At 45.9% G+C, this 23,698-nt stretch overlaps 1 protein-coding gene and 1 long non-coding RNA gene across 5 annotated transcripts in view; one reads left to right on the top strand and one right to left on the bottom strand.

The window, feature by feature from the left end:
• GRHL1 (grainyhead like transcription factor 1) overlaps positions 1 to 17,665 on the bottom strand; it is a 60,422-nt gene extending 42,757 nt beyond the window's left edge. For 2 of the 4 annotated variants that reach the window (XM_088665715.1, XM_088665716.1), the window contains exons 1-2: positions 14,882 to 15,041; positions 1,368 to 1,554 (exon numbers count right to left, since the gene is read on the bottom strand). In XM_088665715.1, coding sequence (XP_088521841.1) covers positions 1,368 to 1,554; positions 14,882 to 14,928 — 234 coding nt within the window. In that variant the 5' untranslated portion in view covers positions 14,929 to 15,041. Of the gene's footprint in view, positions 1 to 1,367; positions 1,555 to 14,881; positions 15,042 to 17,426 lie in introns of those variants that run through there. The other 2 variants (XM_060272478.2, XM_035109865.3) reach the window with 2 other exon arrangements.
• A 2,905-nt stretch (positions 17,666 to 20,570) lies between these two features.
• On the top strand, positions 20,571 to 21,247 carry LOC148686195 (uncharacterized). The gene is made up of 2 exons (XR_015948881.1): positions 20,571 to 20,815; positions 20,941 to 21,247. It is a non-coding gene; the product is annotated as an uncharacterized LOC148686195 (long non-coding RNA).
• Positions 21,248 to 23,698: the final 2,451 nt, after the last annotated feature.

The following is a 23,698-nucleotide window of genomic DNA, read 5'->3' as shown; positions in this document are numbered from 1 at the left end:
TGTTGGCAATGCAACCCATATCACTCCTGACCAATGACTGGTGGTGGTGGGTTTGATGGGAATTGGAGTCCTACTCATCTCTAGTATAAAGCACAAGACAGTGCAAATCTACCAGAGCAAGGCAAAGAAGGATTACGCTTGGAGAATCTCTCCTGACTCAATGAAGAGGAAAAGGAAGAAGTGAGCAAACATAGGGTAGTGCTTTGCTCCTCACAAGGCTGTCCCTGACGGCAACTTTAATTCAAAAGGGCCTTCACCACATCTGCAGCTGCATCTGATAGAAGAGAACTGTGCACATCAGCTTAGCTTTAACCAAGTGATATATTACATTTCTAATAGGTTAGCACCTCTTCCATTTAATCCAGTAAAGGGATACCCAGAATGAGGGAACCTTCCAGAGCTACATCAATGCAGTTGTTTCTAAGGAAGGTTGGTTGAAAAGAAAAAGAATTAGGTGCTCATTTTTCCAGGAGATATACTGCAATTTGGGCATGGACAAGTCAAAATGTAAGATCAGCTTTAATGGATGAGTCAAACAGACCATCTACCCCAACAGCCTGCTTCTCCACACTGGCCAATCAGATGCCTCTTTGAGAGCCCACAAGCAGGACAGGATGGAGGCAAGAGCCCTCTTCTGCCTCTGCCCCCTAGTAACTGGCCCGCTGCCTCTGAAATATGGTGCTATGCATGGAGCCATTGATAGGCATGTCCTTTATGAATATGTCTAAGAGCTTTAAAGGGGGGAGTTCAGCTTTCAATGTTATTGTGTGGCTGTGGGAATTCCATAAATCAATCACATGCTGTGTGAAGGAGCATTTCCCTGTCAATCTGTTTCACTGGACTTCACTGAAAAGGGGAGAGGAAGAGGGAGAGGGAGGCACAGAGAGAGAGAGAACCCCAAAGCGAAGTATGCCAACTACTACCAACGGCGTTTTCATGCGCTGCTCTGGTTCGCCAGAAGCGGCTTTGTCATGCTGGCCACATGACCTGGAAGCTGCACGCCGGCTCCCTCGGCCAATAACGCGAGATGAGTGCCACAACCCCAGTCGGTCACAACTGGACCTAATGGTCAGGGGTCCCTTTACCTTTACCAACGCCTTGCCCTGTTAAAGAGAGATTCCAGAACAGGTTGCTTAGATAACTGGAAAAGTCACTTATCCAATGCAGTACTTGTTTTTCCTTTTTGAGTCATATATCCAGAAGTTGCTATTTTATTATTTGTAGCCACTACAAAAGCAGCGGTATCATGTTCCCAGCTAAGTGGTAAAAGGCATGGCCTTTCTCCCCTTTAAGGAAGGCACCTGAAACAACAAAGCACACTCTGCTGGCCTGTTTTACGAGTCCTAGCCAAGGGCCCATGTTGTTACCTTGTAATAGTCATACAACAGTCCCAAGGCAGCAGCGCTGTCCTCATCCCCATTGATGCTCATCATGGCTTTGGTAGCTGCTGTAAGAGGGTTTTCGAGAAAGGACTTCCAAGCTTCATCCTCGGTGGTGTAGGGTCGCCTCTGGGAGTAGAGCGTTTCATTCTGAAGAACCAAAACTGGCCTTTTGCTTCATAAAGAAGGAGATGAAACAAAACACACAATTACAAAACACACTTTGGGCTGGGACCCAAAGAGGTCCGTGCACATGTCTAAGCACTTCCACCACGCATGTGAGGTTGTGCAAGGAACCCAACTAAGGGCTCATCCAAATTTTGTTTGCATTATGTACCAATTAATTGCCCCACGCAAGTCCAAGAACTTTTCTCATTGTTCCGCAGTTGTGCCTTGCAAAAATCCAACCTTACCTGCTGAGTTGAGGCTCAAACCCCTCTTCAGATTTTCTGCACATCTGGTAAGATTCTGATTCAGCAGGCAAGATTGGATTTTTGCAAGGCACACCCACAAAATGAAGAGAAAAACTCTTGAACCATGGGGGATTAATCAGTACGGGATACAGTCAGAGTACAGGCCAAGTGAGTGGGTGGATGAGCCCTGGGTACGTTGAGACAATGTTCTGGAGGGTCTCCTAGTCCCCACTGCACACAACAGCAGAGATAGAAAAGCAGTTTCTCAAAAGCTCTGGTGTGCTTGTTGAAGGCTATCTTTTGAACATGCAGTTTTGTTGCTGTTATTTGCTCTGGTGGAAAGGCTTGCTAGCTTATCATGTTCCGACTTCATATAACTAAAAGCAAGAAGAAGAATCACAGTCTTTGAATTCTTCAGAAATACTTCATTGTTTTATCTGGAACATTTTAAGCAATGCAAAAGGCTTGCACACTCAAACTAACTGCTTCCACCCTCTTGCCCAATCCACTGTTTACTGCTAGGGACATATCATTATGCAGGAAGGGAACAGAGAGGCCCTCTCATTGGCTGCCCTCCAGCCATGATGGAACTTACCGTCGCTTTCAGAACATACACCGTATATTCCGGCGTATAAGACGACTGGCCATATAAGACAACCCCCAACTTTTCCAGTTAAAATATAGAGTTTGGGATATACTTGCCATATAAGAAATACGACCCGGCATATAAGACGGCCCCCGACTTTTTAGAAGATTTTCCTGTGTTAAAAAGTAGTCTTATACGCAGGAATATACAGTATTTTAATAAACATTCCATTCTCCTTTTCAGAAAGAAAGAAAGAAAGAAAGAAAGAAAGAAAGAAAGAAAGAAAGAAAGAAAGAAAGAAAGAAAAGAAGAAACCAAGAATTGCACAACCTCCAACTTAGACTAGCTTTTTGTTGACCAAGCACTAAAGAGATCTGGGAGAGGATGAACTGAATTTTAATTAAACTTTTATCTTGATAGTTTTTCCAAGAGGCATTGTGCTTAGAGCTTAATTATACATTAAACTATCTGCCTTGTAACTAGTCAGATGATTGGCCTATCTAACTCAGGGATGTCTGATTTGAATGCCTGAAACTCCTGGGAACCAGACAACAGGTCTAACCGAGGACTTTGTATGTCTAACAATGCCATCTTATGCATTCAGAACCAAGTTCCACTGAGTTGAGTGAGCTTTACTCCCAAGTAAATGCATACAGGACTGCAGTCTAAGACACATGCTTCGACAGTGAATGAAGACCTCCCAGTTATTTTGTCCCGAGCTTATAATATTTAAAGAAAAAATAAAAATAAATCACCTATGTTTCTAGGGGGGTGGGGGTGGGAAGCTTCAGAAGAAGTCTTTACTGTATTTGAGGCTTCTATATTTGAAAAGCCAATGGCATAAACGAAACATTTCAAACTGTGTTTTAAAACTTTAATCTTGATTTCTGAATGCTAGAGGTTGACAATGCAATACCAATGGCTTTTGGTCATCCTTGGGCTCTGGAACACAAATGACCCAGAGCTACCCCAAGGCATGTAGATCTCCAGTATCGCATGCATTCATTCTCTGCACAAATTTTGTGTAAAAGCAGTACCAAAATGATAACCTTCCTGGACTTACTTGCAGTCCAGAAAGGACCCAGGCCAATAACTGCAAAGCACCAGTTTCAAGTGAAGCTTTTCATTAGCTGTGACTCACTGCTGAATAAACTAATAAAAGCAGCTTGTTTACTTAGTTCCCTAAATCCACTTACTCTGAGGTCTTAATGTGCCCATAAGCAAGCATGTGCTGGGTTATGTCCACTAGCAAAGTAGTATCCAAAGAGCTTACTTTTGGCTTAGAGCTGGTTGGAAACCAGCCTTAGTCTGATGTGAGGACACCTCAGAGCAGGGGTGTCAAACTCAAATTCATCGGGGGCCGCATCAGCAATTTGGTCACCCACAAAGGGCCGGTTGTGTCTGTAGGACTATGTGTCCACTCTTTATTATCATAAATTATTGTCACTGCATTCAATTATTACTGTTTTTTGTAATAATGTAAGCTCATTCCCGCCCCCACGCGGATCACATTCCTGCGTCGTGGCGCGTGTGTGGGAGGGGATGTAAACGAGGGAAATTTGAACAAAAGGTGGGGATTGACAGCTTCGGGGGGGGGGCTCAACTAAACCTTCGGCAGGAAGGAGAAAGCCACTGCTGGGATTAAAAACCTGCAGATGGAAAGAGGGCTTCCCTCTCCCGCCCTGCGCACACCCAAACCCCGCTAGGCAGGATGCCACACGCTGCAACCCACCCCATGCTTTGGAGAGGGGCAGGAACATGCGGTGCAGCGCCAACTCCCTGCTTTGCTTTTGCATCCTCCCTCCTCAGCGCCTGAGTCCCTTCCCTTCGCGCTGAGAGAGGGCAGCGGATTTCCCGAGGAAGAAGGCGGCGGCAGCCCCAGCGGACGTGCATCTTCACCTCAGAGCAGCTCTTCCCCCCACCCGCGCTGTTGTCGTCTTCGCCGCCGCCTCTCCCTACCAGGACTGCAGGCAGGGGAGGCTTGAAAACCTCCCCCCCCCCAAAAAAAATTCCCCTCCCACCTACTCAAACCGCGAGGCGACTCCATCTGGAGCCCTACATCACGAGGGGCTGAGAGGAGGCGGCGGCAGAGCGGGAAGAGCAGGAACCCGTGCCGCCGCCACCGCCTCCCTCCCGGCCGCCCCCCGGGGAGCAGCTCCGCCGGAACTGAGAAGCCAAAGGGCGGCTTGGGGGTGGGGGGCAGAGCAAAAGCCAGGCACCCTCCCGAGTGTCTATGAGGAGAAAACGGGGGAAGAGGGAAGAGAAACCCGGCTCCATCAAGAGAGCGGCTGTTGCGCTTCGCCTACTTCCCCCTCAGGCTCACTCCACGTCCCTTTCGCCCGCTCGCTCGCCCACCTCCCGGATGCAGCCGAGGAGAGGAAGGGAAGCGGCGGGTGGCGGCTCCCCAGTGCCGCCTCACTCGCTCTCGGAGACAACAGCAAAGCCCGCCAAAAAAAAATCCAGCGCTGCTCCATCCCGGCACCAATTTTGCCGGCGGCGCCTGTAGGGCTTTCCTACCTCCTCGGCGGGCTTCCTCCTCCTCCTCCTGCATCTCACTTCCCCGTCTGGCCGCTGTGCCACCGCCTCCCTCAGCCTCATTCGAAATTGAAATTCCCTGGCCAAGTCCGTCAGCGCGGCTCCAGCGCCCCGGCCTCCGCCTGCAGCCCCGCCCCCGGTTTTGACCCTCGGCCAATCGCAGGCTCCAGAACTACTGTCAGTGGCTAATGTCGGCGGCGGCTACGCAGGCCACATGACGAGGTCTGGCGGGCCGGATTAGGCCCCCGGGCCTTGTGTTTGACACCCGTGCCTCAGAGCATTCAAAAAGAAGAGTTATTTTTAGACAAAAGGTAATTCTTTGGGGGTACTTTTTGCAAAAAGATGTCCACTTTCTACTTTGTCACAGCTGATGCATACCCTCCAACATTTCTCCGACGAAAACAGGAATGTCCTATTCCATAACAACAACTTCATTATTTATACCCCACCCATATGACAGGGCTGCCCCAGCCACCCTGGGCAGCTTCCAATCACATACCGGTAATAACATTACAAAACTCCCCTATACAGGGCTGCCTTCAGATATCTTCTAAAGGTTGTGTAGTTACTTATCTCCTTGGCTCAGAGGTTGCATAACTCCATACCTTCCAACATTTCTCCAGTGAAAAGAGGGACGTCCTAAGGAAAAGCGGGACATTCTGGGATCAAATCAGAAACCAGGATGGCTTCTGTGAATCCAGGGCTGCCCCTGGGAAATAGGGACACTTGGAGGGTCTGCTGTTGAATCAATACTGCCAGATCTGGGTTCTCACCCATTTAAAACACTGTTTCTCCTTCAGCAAACACAAAGGTTAGTTAGTATTTAGGACAAAATTTAAGTTTTGCTTAAAATATTGCCAGGGGCTGAAAAACGGGTAGGGGAGGAATGAAACCTGCATGAAACACAAGATACCATCAGTCCTTGAAGCAAAAGTCTTATGGAAACCTATATCTGTATTTTTACTCTATACACACAAACCACATTCTCAGTTCGCTTCATGCATTTGACAAAGAACAATGTTGCTTGTAACAGCTCATGCTGTTTTGTATTTTGCCACTGAGGAATCGAAACCAGCCTGTGGAGCCCAAGGAACCTTGTGGATGGGTCACAAAGCACAGGTATTTCGGATTTCTCTCCTCCACACCTACACACTTACACAGAACGGGAATTTAAACCAAAAAGCAGGTCTTAAACAAAAAGCAACTTTCTGCTGATCAGCAACTCTGGTAAGACATATATGGGGTGGAATTTGATAATTATAATAGTAATAATTTATTATTTATACCCTGCCCATCTGGCTGGGTTTCCCCAGCCACTCTGGGCAGCTTCCAACAGAATATTAAAATACAATAATCTATTAATCTCTATATTGGACAAACAGGGCAAACCCTACGCCAAAGGATAAATGTACATAAATCTGACATCAGGAATCACAAGACAGAGAAACCAGTAGGAGAACACTTCAATCTCCCAGGACATTCTATACAAGATCTCAAAGTAGCTGTCTTATTACAAAAGAATTTCAGAAATACTGTAGACTGGAAAGAGAAGTTGCTGAATTGCAACTTATCACCAAACTTAAAATCATGGAGAGACCTGGTCTGAATAGAGACATTGGATTCTTATCTCATTATACATAATAAAGCTATTTTTAGCCATCTCACCCCTTGCTTTTTCCTGTAAGACCAATTGCAGTCATCAACAGGTTTACCACACCTATCAGCCAATCACCCATTCCCACCACCCTTCTGAGTAATACCCCTCCCCACCCTTTCACTATATATAAGGGTCTGGTGACTTTTATTTCAGTGTATCTGAAGAAGTGTGCATGCACACAAAAGCTCATACCAATGACAAACTTAGTTGGTCTCTAAGGTGCTACTGGAAGGATTTTTTAATATATTTTTTTCAACTACGGCAGATCAACACAGCTACCTACCTGTAACTACAACTATTAAACGTTAAAAGCTTCCCTAAACAGGGCTGCCTTCAGATGTCTTCTAAAACTCTGGTAGTTGTTTCTCTCTTTGACATCTGATGAGAGGGCATTCCACAGGGTGGGTGCCACTACCAAAAAGGCCCTCTGCCTGGTTCCCTGTAACTTGGCTTCTCGCAGCGAGGGAACCACCAGAAGGGCCTCGGCACTGGACCTCAGTGTCCGGGAAGAACAATGGGGGTGGAGACACTACTTCAGGAATACTGGACCCAGGCCATTTAGGGCTTTAAAGGTCAGCACCAACACTTTGAATTGTGCTCGGAAGCATACTGGGAGCCAATGTGGTCTCGGCGGCCACTCCCAGTCACCAGTCTAGCTGCCGCATTCTGGATTAGCTGTAGTTTCCGGGTCACCTTCAAAGGTAGCCCCAGACAGAGCGCATTGCAGTAGTCCAAGCGGGAGATAACCAGAGCATGCACCACTCTGGCGACACAGTCTGCGGGCAGGTAGGGCCTCAGCCTGCGTACCAGATGGAGCTGATAAACAGCTGCCCTGGACACAGAATTGACCTGCGCCTCCATGGACAGCTGCTAGTCCAAAGTGACTCCCAGGCTACACACCTGGTCCTTCAGAGGCACAGTTACCCCATTCAGGACCAGGGAGTCCTCCACACCTGCCTGCCTCCTGTCCCCCAAAAACAGTACTTCTGTCTTGTCAGGATTCAACCTCAGTCTGTTAGCCGCCATCCATCCTCCAACCACGATCAAGTTTTTTACTCAAAGTAGGTAAAGGTAAAGGGACCCCTGACCATTAGGTCCAGTCGTGACCAACTCTGGGGTTGCGCGCTCATCTCGCATTATTGGCCGAGGGAGCCGGCGTATAGCTTCCAGGTCATGTGGCCAGCATGACAAAGCCACTTCTGGCGAACCAGAGCAGCACATGGAAACGCCGTTTACCTTCCCGCTGTAGCGGTTCCTATTTATCTACTTGCATTTTGATGTGCTTTCAAACTGCTACCGGTAGGTTGGCAGGAGCTGGGACCAAGCAACGGGAGCTCACCCCGTCACAGGGATTCGAACCGCCGACCATCTGATCAGCAAGCCCTAGGTTCAGTGGTTTAACCACAGCGCCACCTGGGTCCCTATCACTCAAAGTAGGTATGCTGAAATAAATGGGCCTAACCCAGTCACAGATTTCAGTGGGCCGACTCCCAAGTAAAACTTAGTCAAATGGACACCCTTGGACACCACCAAGAACTATTCCAAGCAAAGGGCAGATAAAATGGTTTGTGTTCATTCCAAACTAGATTCCCCATTGAATACAAAGTCTGCACTGGAGGCATCCCCTCAGCCTTAACCAAACACCTGAAGATATGGTGCTGGGTGCACCTCAGTTGGGGGGGGGGAGTTCCACATACAAGGAGCTGCCACTCAAAATGCCATTCCTCAGGCTCCCAACACTACACAGGGGCCACCAAGAGGGCTTCATCTGCAAACCTAAAGCATGGGCAGATTGATAAGGGAAAATGTGTTGTTGCAGATATTTGGGTCTCAGGCCATTTAGAGCATTAAACATTGAAACGGGAACCTGGGATTAGACCTGGAACACAGCTTGGCAACACAATGAAGTTGCTTCAATAGGGGAGTGTTATGCTCGCAGCCCGTTGCCCCTATCAGGATTTGTACCACAGCATTTTGCAATTTCCAGTCTAAGGACAGGCTATTGCTACCCAGAAATGGGCCTAGTCCAGCCTCCTGCAACAATGATGGTTCCAGTGACAAGAAGAATGAGGGAAAAGCTCCATCCCTAATCCTCCTGGAATGCTGTGAAAATCTGCTCACTTTAGTGATGAAACAAGGGACTTTCCCTGCCTCATTAAAGGAGAGAGAGGTAAAGAAACACAGGGCAAACCACCCAAAACATTGCAACGTTGGTTGGGACCAGCAAATTACAGGCCGCAGTTGGTTAAGGCACTTGGTTCCTTTATAACATGGACTAGTTAAAAACCTTTTGGGAAAGTGCTATATGAATATTTTCTAGTAATGAGACCATAGCCTTTTCTGTGCTGGCACCAGGAAAAAATAGAATAGAAAGAAATAAACTTTTAAGGAGCGTTTTTAATCACATGTGACAAAGCTTACGTGCCGTCCACATTTCATTCTGCTGTTGTCACTCTATGAGTGACAACAAAAGCCAGTGTGGTGTAGTGGTTAGAGTAGGACCTAAGAGACCAGGTTTAAACCGTAGCTTGGCCATGAAGCTCTCTGAATGACCTTGGGCCAGTCACTGCTTCTCAGCCTAATCCTACCTCACAGGGTTGTTGGGGACATTAAATGAGATGAGGGAAGAACAATGTCCACCACCTAGAACTCCTTGGAGAAAAAATATGGGACATAAATCTATAATAAATAAATAAATGCTGTTTCCCCTTCCGTAGCATGCCTGAGCCACAAGCTGGCAAAATACCTAGTACGGAAAGACAGTCTTATACAAATGTCCTTTCTCAGCCTGTTGTCATCAGGTTCTGTGGATCCAGATCAGAGAGATTTCCCCTTGAAATAGGATTTGCAAGCAGAAGATCACCAGGGATCAGGGTGCTCCACCTCGCGACCCATGCCATCACTACTCACTTAGTCGACCCATTCTCCTCCCTAGGCTGCTATGTTGCAAAACTAGAGGCTGCCTTGTACCAGCAAGCAAGAGAGGCGCAGCATCCGTGCTGAGGAATACAGGCAGAACCCTTAATTTGAAATCTGGCAGCTCTGCCCACACAGTCACCAGGGCTTCCCAAAATTTGTGCAAGATCGGTGCAATGCTGTACTATTTGTTCCCTCACAAAATGCATATTTAGTAATATGGAAGGGGAACCACTGTCCTCTCCCCTGCCCTGCAGCAACACCTCGTTCTGTGTTAGCATTCCCCAACCTGGTGCCCACCGGATGCTGTTGGACTTGCAACTTGCATCAGCCACAGTCCGCACGGTCCATCATCAATGGCAATGGAGCTGTAAGCCCAGCAACATCTAGAGGGCAAGCCTTCATTATATTTTGCAAAGCAACTGCAAAAAAAAAAAATTCTTGGTTGGCCTACGACAGGCATCCCCAACCTGCGGCCCTCCAGATGTTTTGGCCTACAACTCACATGATCCCTAGCTAACAGGGCCAGTGGTCAGGGATGATGGGAACTGTAGTCAAAAACATCTGGAGGGACGAAGGTTGGGGATGCCTGGCCTATGACAACCAACATGACCCCTCTCCGCAAAGGCTTTGTACACACCATATATTAAAATCACATATTACCTCATCCTCAAGTATCCTGGGAACTGGATTCTAAAACACATTCATCTTGCTTCACATAAAATCGAGTCTCTCCTTCGCTAGATTACCTTCCGCGTGACCAACGTTAGCTAATCACAATTGAGCTACTAGAGAACTCTCTAGAATTCAGTTGCCAACCAATCAAATTTAAATACATCGTAATGCATATAAGCCTGTTGCTCAGGGAAAGTCTCGTCCTAAGGCTTCCTCTGAGACTTTCTCTGAGCGACAGCAATTCCCCTGTGCTCTGGTGTGTTTCTGTTCCATTGGCACAGTACCTCGTCTCCCCTCAGGCTGGCACTGAAGGCTCAGCCCTGACCAAACTAGTTACGCTGAATTCCTAGAGACGAAACTGGGCCTACTAGACTGTACATTTGATGTTCAGAGAAAAACTTCCCATGTGGGAAATGGCTTTGTGTCCTCTCAGGTCATTTGCACCAATCACACACTTCACACACCTGCCCCATCAACAGGCCAATCAGACTCCAATGCATACATCATGTGACAAGTGCATACTCATCACATGACAGACTATACATGCAGTGGGAGCAGTATTAGGGCAAAATAAAAATCATATTGGGTGGTGTTCCCTCTGCTGTAAATGGTTAGGAGCGGTGAGAAAGAAAACATGGAAGAATTCAACCTAAAATGAAAAAGCACACACAGGCAAATACCACCACCATTCAGATTATAAGTGGAACAGCTGATTACATTAAAATCTGTTAAAAAATCCAAGCTTTTGTAAGCATCCTCTCTCGTTGCAACCATCCACCCCAAATAAAATGCACAAATGCTCCATTAAAAAAAAAAGAACGTAGAAAGAATTATCTTCAGAGCTATCAACAAAGCACAGGATTTGGCAGTAACTCAATCTCTCCCCTGAGCTGCAGGTTCTTTGAGGAAAAACGAGACCGTATTTTCTCAAAAGACAGTGAAATGTGTATATTTCTGACAGCTGCCCTGTGTCAAGTTTTAGAATCTGAAGGGTCTATTGGCACAGTGAACTATGCACACACAATGCTAAAAGGCATTTAGCAAGAGCTGAAAATAAGTCTTCCATTGTGTGCGTAATTACTTCATAACCACTGCCTTGTTTTCTGCTTGAATAATTTGCAAAAAGAGAGAGAGAGAAGAGATAGGAAAACATGACAGCCATAAGGGCTCTGTGCCTTTCTGGGATAATGTGGTGATATACTGTAGTCCAGAGTTAGTCTTCCATGGCAAAGAGTGTTAAGTCTTTATTTTTCTGGGTTGTTTATATACCACTTTTGACGCACAGCCCCCGCTCCCGAACACTCCAAAAATGGAGAACAGCACATTATTTTTTAAAGAGGTAAAATAAAAGTACAATAAACACAGCAAATTCATGATCAAAACAATTTAAGATAGAAAAAGCAAAATAGCCAACAGTGGCTTTCCTACAAAGTGATGATTCACTAATCTTGGACTCACTTGCTCAACCCATTCATTGCTTTCATTTCAACTTTCATCTCTCTGCAGTCACCATCTTCCTCCCACTATATTAGGACCAACCCACAGGCCGCCAATCCACCTGCTGGTTCCCCGGTTTCCTTACCCTGCTACAGAACAGAACTCTGACCACCCAATCTACCGGTATTTCAGTTTAAGGTAGCAGCGAAGGAATGGGCTGGGAGATGGAGCAGCACCATCCTGCTAAAACAATTCTTGTTTAGACAAGCCTACCCAGATGCTTAGGAAGTTGAGCTAATTTTAATCCATTTTAGTATTTCATTTCATTCCATTCATTTATATTTATTAAATTTCATCCGTAGATCTCAGGGCGGTTTTTACAACATAAAAATAAAAAACGCATAACGAAAACAGTAACCAAAAAAACCCACAAATCAATACCACCACCCCCGGGTTGCCATACGTCCGGAATTTCCCAGACATACCCGGAATACCTCCATCGAAAGCAGTATCCAGCTGGAAATCGGCTAAATGTCCCAGGCGTATAGCAACAAATGTCAGCAGTGTCATTTTTTGCTGATTTCCCTCAAAACTAGCTCCAAAAAATCCCTTTTCTGTCCGGGTTTTCACTTTTTGAAATATGGCAACCCTACCCCCCACCCCCTCCCACAAACACATTAAACAGGGTTATTAAAATATTAATCAGCCCAAGGCATGGTTGAAGAGGAATGTTTCCACCTGGTGCCTAAAGATGGCTAATGAAGACACCAGGCAAGTCTCCTAGGAGAGAGCATTATTTTAACTTTTGTATGGTTGTGGCTTTTTTGTTTTTCCTTTTGTAAACTTCTTTGAGGTTTTTTGTTTTGACAATCAATAGGTGTATACATTATATGAAATAAATGAAATATAATATAAAGCAACTAGCTCTAGGTAGCTGATCTATGGCCATTCATGCACAAACCTTCATTTTACATTTTACAATCCAAGCTGAAGAACTTCATAGAGAAGAGGAAGAGGAGGAGGAGGAGGAGGAGGAGGAGGAGGAGGAGGAGGAGGAGGAGGAGGAGGAAGAGGAGTTTGGATTTGATATCCTGCTTTATCACTACCCGAAGGAGTCTCAAAGCGGCTAACATTCTCCTTTCCCTTCCTCCCCAACAACAAACACTCTGTGAGGTAAGTGGGGCTGAGAGACTTCAAATAAGTGTGACTAGCCCAAGGTCACCCAGCAGCTGCATATGGAGGAACGGAGACACAAACCCGGTTCACCAGATTACGCGTCTACCACTCTTAACCACTACACGACACTGGCGGTGGTGTTCAAACATGAGTGTAAACAAGCACTGGAGTGTAACCAACTTCAGAAACAATCACTGACTTTTATCTGATGCAGAATAACTGTATGATTGTCAAGCTGTTTCCTAAGCTATTCATCACATTTTGGGACTACAGAATATTGCAAGTAGCTTTCTCTCAGTAATATGAATCTCTGGGATAGGAATGACTGCGAGAAAACTTTTAGCCACCACGCCAAATGGTTTTAAAATGTTAAAGAGCTACCGTAGTAGTTGGGAGAAAGGGATCTTCTCAATTTCTTACCATCTCAATTTATTTAATGCTGAACTGCCATTCAAAAAAATGCCGTACAGTTTTAGGGCTTGACAATCATTGTATCTGATGAAGTGTGCATGCACACGAAAGCTCATACCAAAATAAAAACTTAGTTGGTCTTTAAGGTGCTACTGAAGCAATTGTTTTATTCTGTAACATCTAGAAGGTTAGAGGTTCTTCATCCATGTCTTAGTGTGCACTTGCAAGAAAGGAGGAAATGGCACAAGGACAGAATGTTTAGTACGCAAAAAACAAAAGCAAGATGGTGTACCCCATGGGAGCACAATTTAATCATAGAATCATGGGTCCCTGAGGATCATCTAGTCCAACCCCCTACAGTGCAGGAATATGCAGCTGTCCCATAAGGGGATCGAACCTGCAACCTTGGTGTTCTCAGCACCATGCTCTAAACTAATGAGCTTTCAGAATAATGTAAACTGATGCATAACGACTTATTATACAAACTTGTTTAATAAAATGCCCCGCTGTAAATTGCAACTGGAATCGAGCATTTGTGTCCACCGTAAAAAAAAAAAGTTCAGCTAAGAGCAATGCTGCTTTCTTTAGAAGAAAGCATCTTCCAGATTGCAGTCTGACATCCCAATCCTATTCCCACTGCTCGAAAGTCACATCCAACTCAGACAGGACTTACTTTTCTGAGTAAACATTTGCAAAGATCACAGACATAGCCACATGGCTCTACCATTTTTTTCCTCTCATAAAAAGATTCGTGCTTAGCATGCCATTGGTCTTGCACACAAATCTGGCCAGAGTCCAACAACTTTGAATAAAGTCAATAGCTACCACAGAACGTATGAAATCCTGACTCCCAATGATAACCACACTTCTGTTCTAAAAGTAACATTTGCGGTTCCCGTTGCAAGTCTTAGCCCTGCCATCAAACATCAACACATTATGAAAAGAGCCTTCTATACAATGGCTGTTCCCTGGTTCCCAGCTAGAATATGCAGCGAGACACAGCCTCCTGTACACCTGAGTACAGCCAAATGCCCCCTTATGAAGGAACACGTTTATTCTATTTGCAGACCGCACTGGCAACGAGTGGCTACGCTGCCAAACAGGAAGATGACAATATGCCAGTTGTCCTTATATACTCAGCAGTTGACTGATCAACATTGCTGCCCTCAAGTGCCTTCCATTAAGCATTAAGTTAAATGAAGCATCACATTTGACTGAGAACTTCCAATTCAAAAAGACACTTTCCCCAAGGGCACAAGTGATCCATCGCCAAAAGGAAGCACCCTTAATAAGCAAGAATTGTAGTTATAACCGCCACCAAGACCCGATACGTTTCCATGTAAAACTGCACCAGGTATGGTTTGCAAGGGGACTGATGCAAAATGAACAATTGGTCATGGGAGGGAACATGGCAAAGGTTATGTCACCCAGCATAAGCTTGAAACAAAGCAAAGAACCACTGAGGCAGCTGCAAATTTGCCTTGAGCACAACTTGCAGAAAAGCAATGCAACAACTCGCATAAACTTTCTAACCTGACTAGCAATCACAGATTGAAGGTAGGAACCCTTTCGCAACACACAATCCAGAGCAAAGGCATTGCTAAATATCGTCTATCACTTTTTCAACCCCACCCAACTCTAAAAAAAAACAAAAACCCACCACCCACCACCACTTTAAAATAATACATTGTGTTACCTGGACAAATCTGCTTTCCCTGGGGGATGAGTTTCATAAAAATCCATCTGTCCTTTTCCAAGAGGACATTAAAAGGAGCCCTTGTGATGCGTGCAGAATAAATCTGCACATCAGGATCTAATTGCAGAGTCTCTCTGAATGCATTCAGTCTCTCTGAATGCTCAGCAAAATCTTATTCAAATTAAGAGCAGCCTTGCTCAAGCCATTAAAGAAAAGAAAGAGCTTAGGTGTGTGACTCAGGTAATGATGCCTGAGTTTCAGAGCCCAGCCCTCATCTTCAAAAGAGGTGGGGAGAAGCACACATAAGAAAAGCAGCTGCGGCAGCAGAGCACATCGCGAACCTCCTGCCATGACACAAGAGCCTTGGGCAAAGTGAGGGTCTGGAACCACCTCTGTGTTATTGGCTAGGTTTTTGTTGCTGTTGTTGTTGAGAGGTGCGGACGTGAGGCTCCTCCTGACAGACAAGTGAGTCTTCCCCACACAGCACTAAAGGAGATGGAGGAGATGAGTGTGACCAGCAGAGGAGTCCAGTTTCAAAGCCAAAATTCTTCTCAGCTGTGGCTTCAAGGGGAAAGAGGACAAAACCAACAAAAGCGCCAGGCTGGTTAGGACAAGAGTTGCCAAGTTTTTGACTGGCAAAGCACCATGCACATGCCACAACTCTTCTTCCCTCGCCAGCCAGCTAATAAATTGCCCCCATGCCACAATTACCGGTAGGCTTGGAAAAGGCCATCTATTGGCCAGAAGAGCACCTTTGAAGTCCTGGTTTCAGTGGGCAGAGCAGAACAAGACCCTGGGGGATGCCATGGGATGTGGGGCACCACATTGGCAACACACAGAACAGGGGTCAGGTGAGGTATTGGTTGCCAAGTCGTATGCAGAACATAAGCAGAAGGATGTGAGCGAGTCAGGGAATCAAAAACTTCCCACGGCTCCCTCCCTATACACCTGCCGCCTAGCTTGTCGAAATGATGGGCAACAGAATGAAATGTAGCATGCTAAATGGTTGGAGAACTTTTGTGCCGGATGGACTCAGCCTATAACTCCCCACTGCTGTGTTTTCAACGGGAGATCCCTTTCCAGCTGAAATCAAAGGGAGTTAGGCTTCCATTCTTAAGGAAATCAGCCCTGAGTGCTCCCTGGAAGGACGGATCGTGAAGCTGAGGCTCCAATACTTTGGCCACCTCATGAGAAGAGAAGAATCCTTGGAAAAGACCCTGATGTTGGGAAAGATTGAGGGCACTAGGAGAAGGGGACGACAGAGGACAAGATGGTTGGACAGTGTTCTCGAAGCTACGAACATGAGTTTGACCAAACTGCGGGAGGCAGTGCAAGACAGGAGTGCCTGGCGTGCTATGGTCCATGGGGTCACGAAGAGTCGGACACGACTAAACGACTAAACAACAACAGGCTTCACGAAGGAATCCTACTTGGAAGATTCCCTTTAGAACTCGCTTCCCGTGCCGCGTATCCCTGCGCAGGGATCTCCCGATGCAGATTCCCACCAAGATCTCAATTCCCCCGCGCCCGAGAAAGTGAAGCAAGCTTCGATTTTTTATTCTTGCCTGTTTATCAGTCAAGAATCTTGAATCGGAAGGGACCCCCATGCTTCATCTAGTCCAACCCCCTGCCATACAGGAACCTTTTGCTCAGTGTGGGGCTCCAACCCACGACCCCGAGGTCAAGAGTCTCAGGCTCTACCGACTGAGCTGTAAGAAGCCACCCCAGCAGTAGATACGAACCCGCACACGATCAGTATCGGCTACGGAGCGGCACCCCGCCCGGCGAGAGCAAGTAGGCTGGAGCCTGGAGGCATTTGGGAGCCGGTGGGGAAAGCCAACTCGCCAACACACGCAGGGGACACAAGCGATCAGGTTGTTGCTTTTGTTTTGGAGCAAGGAGTACCTGATCGAGGAGTATTCTTTTGAAAGCAAAACAAAACGCACACCTAGGACATTTAACACGGGCCGTTTTTGACCAGTCTCGATCCCCCCCCCCACATGGCGCTCGCGAAGTGTTCCTTTTTGTGTGTGTGTGTAAACTTATGGCGGAGAGCGAAAACCCTTGCTGCAGCTGAAGAAAAGCGAGTCACTCCGAATTAACTTAATCCTATTATTCAATCGACTGCTTCCCCCTTTAAAAAATAAAAACAACCACAGGGAAAGAAGCAAAGCTGTCATCCTCTCCTCTCTACCCAGCTTACCAGCACCAAAAGAGACCCCCAATGTCCAGCCACCCACCTCTTGCACATCTTCCCTCCTGTCACTGGGGGTGGGGTGGGGGTGTGTGGGGCTGGCAGTGCCGCCAACCCCTCCGACAGGGGTCCAGATTTTGGACCCCCCCATTCCGCCCCTGATCCCCATTATTTGCAATTGTACATGAGCAGCAGCAGCAGCAGGAACCGTGGCCGAGGGGGGGGCGGCGGAATCTCGTCGAGGAGGTCTGGGCGGGGGGCGTGGAGGGTTGGGGGCAGAAGCACCGGTCGGACCTGCCTGGACTCACCCCCTTTCCCTCGCCTTCCCGTCTGCCCAGCTGGATCACTTACTTGTCGTACTCTTGCGTCATGTCTGGCAGGCAGCGGGTGGCAGAACTGGCCCGGCTGGTTAGGACGGGATCCTGGCGGCGGCGCGGGCAACTTGGGGATGGGAAGCGCGCGCGAGGGAGAGAGAGGGGACACGGAGCGCACAGCCCGCCGCACAAACGGGTTTTGTCGGCTTTTCTCGCTCGCTCAGGTGGCTCCCGGGAGTCGCAGGTGAAATCGCGGACCTGCCCAGCCTCCCATTGGCTGCCCGGAGCAGGCTGGAGCGGGGCGGGGCGGAACCCCGCGGAGAAACGCCCCAGCGGACCGCCGGATTGGAGGAGGCAGGGGAGGGGGCGGAGCCAGCGGTGTCGCAGCGTTCCAAATGGAACGTTGGGTGTCTTCACCCTCGGCAGCCGAGAGTATCACTGTGCTTTTAGTCCCAGAAGTGTCAAGCGGAGAGGTTGGGTGGCCCCCATGGGCGTAGCCAGGATTTTTGTTAGCGGGGAGCAGGCTTTTGGTGTATTGATTTTGATTGATTCAGGGGGCAGCTTCCCCCCTAGGCTACACCCAAGTTCCACTTAAAGGATGGGACAATAAAGTTTTCAATTTTATTTTATTTTTTGGGGGGTGGAGGTTTAATGGATTATATTTCTTGTTCTTGCTTTGATCATATATTTCGTGTTTTTATATTGTATTTTTATGTTGTGAACCACCACCCTGAGATCTACGGATACAAATTTAATAAAAAATGGTAATAATAATAATTTTGTCCCTTGCAGTTCTGGGCAGGTATAGGTATGAAGTTGTTTATTCCATAATGGGTTTCTCCACCCACTGCCCCAACCCAAAACGTCATTTTGTTGAATCGATACTGAACCCTTTTCTTTGCTTCATGGTGTACCTTGATAGGTTTTGTTTAACATATTGGCCTTTCCACTTTGTAAATTCCCCAAGGTAGCTCACATCTCTCAGACAAGTGTACCCAAACCCCACAAAATTATTATTTTGAGTAGTTTTTAACGTCTGACATTTTATTATGTTTTTATATGTACTGGAAGTCTCCCAGAGTGGCTAGGGAAAGCCAGCCAGATGGACAGGGTATAAATAAATTAATAATAATAATAATAATAATTACAACAGTGGGTCTCAAACTTTTTTCTCTGGGTCATGCTTTCAGAAGAAAAATGTGCTTGCACCACACCAAATTTTTAATAGATAAGAAATATATTGGAAAATACAACTAGGATTGTCCTCCGTATCACTTGATGTTCTTGCTCTCACTTGGAAAATATATCTATCCATATTCTGCAAATTAGAAAAAATATTTTGATACTATACTATACTATACTGAAACGTTTAAATGTTTTATTGAATCTTACTGTCACAGTTGCAATCTCCTCTTGCAACACCCTTCGAGAACCACTGCTCTACAACATCAAACCTATTTTATTTTTAAAGGTTTTTTATTTTAAAGGTTGAATATTGCAGGAGTTCAAAAACAAACAAATATGCAATGTGATGTAGCGTTTCTTTTGCTACAATCAAGCAGTATATAAATTTTGTGAAACAAAATAAAAAGTAAACTTTGTGGTCCAAGCTTTGCAATGAATATGAATTGGGGGAACAATCACTCCCTATTTGTATTATCTATCTTACTGGCACCATTGGCAGAATTGGTGCTTAGTATTGGATACAGTAAGAGTAGAAAAGTGTGGTGTGATCAACCACTTGCTGTAATGCTCACTTCAAACAAATCCTTGAGCCAAGTGGACATGCTAGTTAATCACAATTTCCTACCGTGCACACATGATGAAACAGGTATGTGTGCATTAATTGTGCATTACTGTGTTTGTTTGTTTTTTAAGTTATATCTGTGGGTGAAATAGTCTTGTGCAAAGTAGCTTTTGCCCCAGCTTTCACATTCCCTGATCTTGGAAGCCAGTCATCTCATGAAGAAGTGGAAAAGCAGTTAATTCTGGACAGAGTGACCCCTTTGGAACATCGTTTGCTTCTCCTTGGCCTGACCCAAATCCATTAATTCCAGCAGTTTTCTAACCTATCACATATCTTCCTTATGATATAGTACCAACCAATCCTCATCTTTCCAACTCATAATGAGGCGTGAGTCACCTCAAAAGCCTGCCTGGAATTGATATATAGCTATTTATGTAACTAAAATATATTTCTCTCTCAGGGTTCTTAAGCAATAGCGCAGCTGAAAACAAAATTACTAGGAGTAAGTTAAAAGGTAAAGGTAAAGGGACCCCTAACCATTAGGTCCAGTCGCGGACGACTCTGGGGTTGTGGCGCTCATCTCGCTTTATTGGCTGAACGAGCTGGCGTACAGCTTCCAGGTCATGTGGCTAGCATGACTAAGCCGCTTCTGGCGAACCAGAGCAGCGCACGGAAACACTGTTTACCTTCCCACCGGAGCGATACCTATTTATCTACTTTCGCTTTCACATACTTTTGAACTGCTAGGTTGGCAGGAGCTGGGACCGAGCAATGGGAGCTCACCCGTGGTGGGGATTTGAACCGCCAACCTTCTGATCGGCAAGTCCTGGGCTCTGTGGTTTAACCCACAGCGCCACCCGCGTCCCTTAGGAGTACGTTAGCAAGGCTTTAAAAACAAACACCTTCCCTTGGTTTTATGTCTCGCTGTATTTGAGGCTAGGATGCCAAGACCAGTATGCCACGCAGGGCCTGCCCACCTATGAGACAAGGTGAGGCAATTGCCTCAGGTGGCAGGATCCACAGGGGCAGCATATCCTGATGTGGAGCTTTATTCCCCCTTGCCTTGTTCCTGATGTAGATCTTCACTCACTCCTTCCTTGGTGGGGGTGGGGTGGGTGGGGTGGGGAGACCATTTTGTGGTTTGCCTCAGGTGCCAAAATGTCTTGAGCTGGCCCTCATGCCAGGGCTAGGTGACCTGTGGCAATTCAGACATTGTTGTAATCCCAACTCTCCGGAGGTTGCTGACTACAACTCCCATCATCCCCTGCCCATTGCCCATGCTGGGCATTGGAGTCCAACAACCTCTGGGTGACCACAGGGTCCCACTTCTGGAATAAAGTGCCTGGTCTACTGCCAAGAGGGGGAGGAAGTTGATTCGAGAATACATATGGAGTACAACTAGGTATCTAATCCTTTATCACTTTTAAATTGCAGGATTGGATCTAGACTCACTCTGCAATGCTATACACATATATAATCAGAAGTCCTGTTGACTTCAACAGAGCTCAACCTTGCCCAAATCAGAGACAGGATTGCCATCTCACGTAGATCCCATTGAAATTGATGTGAAAAGTTTCCATGATGAGCTGCATCCCACTGACTTCAACACGCCCAAAGGGTGAATTTAGCTTGGATCCAACACATCAGAGCTTTTTCATTAAGACCCCCTCTGACAAAAGGTAATTGACAGATAGATGTCGGTGGGAGGGGATAGGGAATGTACGGAACACATTACCGAGTCAGACATGGATTTGCTCTTGGGAAATTCACAATGATTGCTAACAACAGCTCTATTTGCTTCCAGATGATTATACCAATAAACTGGTGAATGTGGGATGTGCTCCGTCCTCCGCATGCTGGCATGGGAATAGGCCCCGTTGAGATCAGTGGGACTTTCTTTCAAATAAACATGGATATAAGATCCAGTTACAAGTTTCATAATTTGGAAGGAGAAGAAGTTAAGCTAATAGGCTGCTCTTTGGCAATTGCCATACACAGAATGCCTTGCTTCACAATCTTCCCCAGGAGCAGCTTGGAGCAGCTGACACATCAAACACACTTCTTATATTTTGGAGGAGGCAGTAAAAAGCATTTTGTTTATTGGCTTATAATGGATTGTTTATTGTTTTTTTGCATTTTATTTTTTGCATTTTGTTTATTGGCTTATAATGGATGAGACAACAGCTCCGCCTGCTTGCAGGGGTGCAAGGGGCAGTGGCATAGCGTGAGGGGGCCACAGGGGCAAAATTATCAGGGGCACAAAATTCTGAAAGAAAAAATAGCACACACTCCCCCCCCCCGCCTTTCTCAAGAGGTAGGGAGCACATCAAATCCCACCCATCCTGGTTCCATGATTGCGTTCCCATGCTCTTTCCACTCCCAAAGCCTCTGCTTCTTCCATCAGGTGAAAGGCACATATTTTGTTGCGCTCTTTATATTATTTTGGTTTTTTTAAAAAATGTTATTATTATTTTTCTTATTTGGCACATTGAATTGAATGTGGAAAGGGAGAAATGGGTGGCAGAGGCCGATTGAGAAGGTGGGCAGGCTACAATTGCCATGCCGATGCTGTCACAGATTGGGTGGCGCAATACTTGTCTTTCCCCAGGCACTGGCAACCCACGCTACACCACTGGCAAGGAGAGCTCAAAGTCAACAGGTGAACTCTTCAAGAATGTGGACACTAGGTTGGTTGTGTTGGCCAGGCTGGCAGAATCTGTCTCAAAGATAGTCACTCCTGGCAATGATGTGATTTCCTGCAGCTGTGTCTTCAGGGTCACTTCAGGGTCATCCACAGCTGGTATATCATCTCTTTCGACAGCAGTTTGGGGAACGTTCAGGTAACAGTCACCAAAAATATTGCTGTGGAAGATCATGAAGAACCTAAGCTCTCCACTTAAGAGCTTTGGTCCTGTTTGCATGGCAAGCTAAAGCGTGGTTTTTTGCTTTAAACTATGGCTTAGCTGCAAATATACTTCACCCCCCTGTGGGATACAGATGGCAGAATCAGAACCCAGATTGTAGTTTGTTTCAAACAAACTGTAAGTGGTAAGGAGAAATAAGCTGAAGTCTGGATTGTTTCTGGCATGTCTAACCAATTTAAATGTCTGGAGAAATTATTATACCCGGTAGTTACAGCACTGCATTGGCTACCACGTATCTCTGCATATATCTTTATTACAGATGGACGTACATTTGTCTTGCTACCTCATAAATCATTTTTCTACATGGTTTTCATTGTTGGGGTGGCTGTGGTTTTGTTCGCTGCTTAAAATTAGGTATTATTGTGATGCGCAAACCAGCCCCCCTGGAAATCTCCACACCAAAAGCACATCTGTACAAGAAATGGCTGTCTCTTAGTACAGAACCCAGGCCATTGAGCCTGAGCTTCCATAGCTGCCGCCTGCCATGAACCACGATTGGCAGGATTGGCAGCAACAGATACATTCTATACTTACAATGTTTTATTCTCTTCCTAATTATGCTGTTTCATATGTGCATTTATATTCCTTTGCTGATGTTTTATTTTGAAAACTTTTAAGTTAATATTTCAGTTTCCTGTTCATTATGTTGCTTTGAATGTATACTTGACTCATTAATGAGCAAAGGCTCATTAATGTTTTACTCTCGATCGTTTCATTTAATGTTCTGATGTAGGCTGTAAACTGCTTTGGGATTCTTTCCCCTTAAAAATATAAAGCAGCATGGAAATGAAATGATGGTAGTAAAAATGTGTATGGACAGGTGAGACGTTCATGTATAACAGACCGTCACTAGATAGATAGCTAGATAGATAGATACGTAGATAGAGATGATAGATAGATAGATAGATGATAGATAGATAGATAGATAGATAGATAGATAGCTAGATAGATAGATGATAGATAGATAGAGATGATAGATAGATAGATAGATAGATATAGATAGATGATAGATAGATACCAGGAGTGGCTAACCTTTTTGGGGCTGAGGGCTGCATTCACACATGGTCAGTCCTCCGGGGTTGCAGGCCAACATTTAAAAATGAGAGTGGCAAGAACTACAGTCCTTAGGGCACCCTTCCAAAAGACTTTCCCATCAACTATTCTATGCAATTTTAAAATCATTGGGTTGTATCCAGTGCTAGTCCGACTAGTACAACCGTTGAAATTAAGAGATGACTAACTGGGTTCATTAATGGTAATCATTCTGTTATGAGTAGGACTAGGATTATGTACAGCCCATTATCATTTATAATAATAATAATAATAATAATAATAATAATTTATTATTTATACCCCGCCCATCTGGCCGGGTTCCCCCAGCCACTCTGGGCGGCTTCCAAAAAAAACAGAAATTCTAAAATACAGAAATCCATCAAACATTAAAAGCTTCCCTAAACAGGGCTGCCTTGAGATGCCTTCTAAAGGTCTGGTAATTGTTCTCTTTGACCTCTAGTGGGAGGGCATTCCACAGGGTGGGTGCCACTACCGAGAAGGCCCTCTGCCTGGTTCCCTGTAACTTGGCTTCTCGTAATGAGGGAACCGCCAGAAGGCCCTCAGAGCTGGACCTCAGTGTCCGGG

This window comes from Zootoca vivipara, chromosome 3, assembly GCF_965207765.1.
Source record: "Zootoca vivipara chromosome 3, rZooViv2.hap1.1, whole genome shotgun sequence".
Lineage (NCBI taxonomy): Eukaryota > Metazoa > Chordata > Lepidosauria > Squamata > Lacertidae > Zootoca > Zootoca vivipara.
This window is presented reverse-complemented; position numbering and strand designations above follow the sequence as displayed.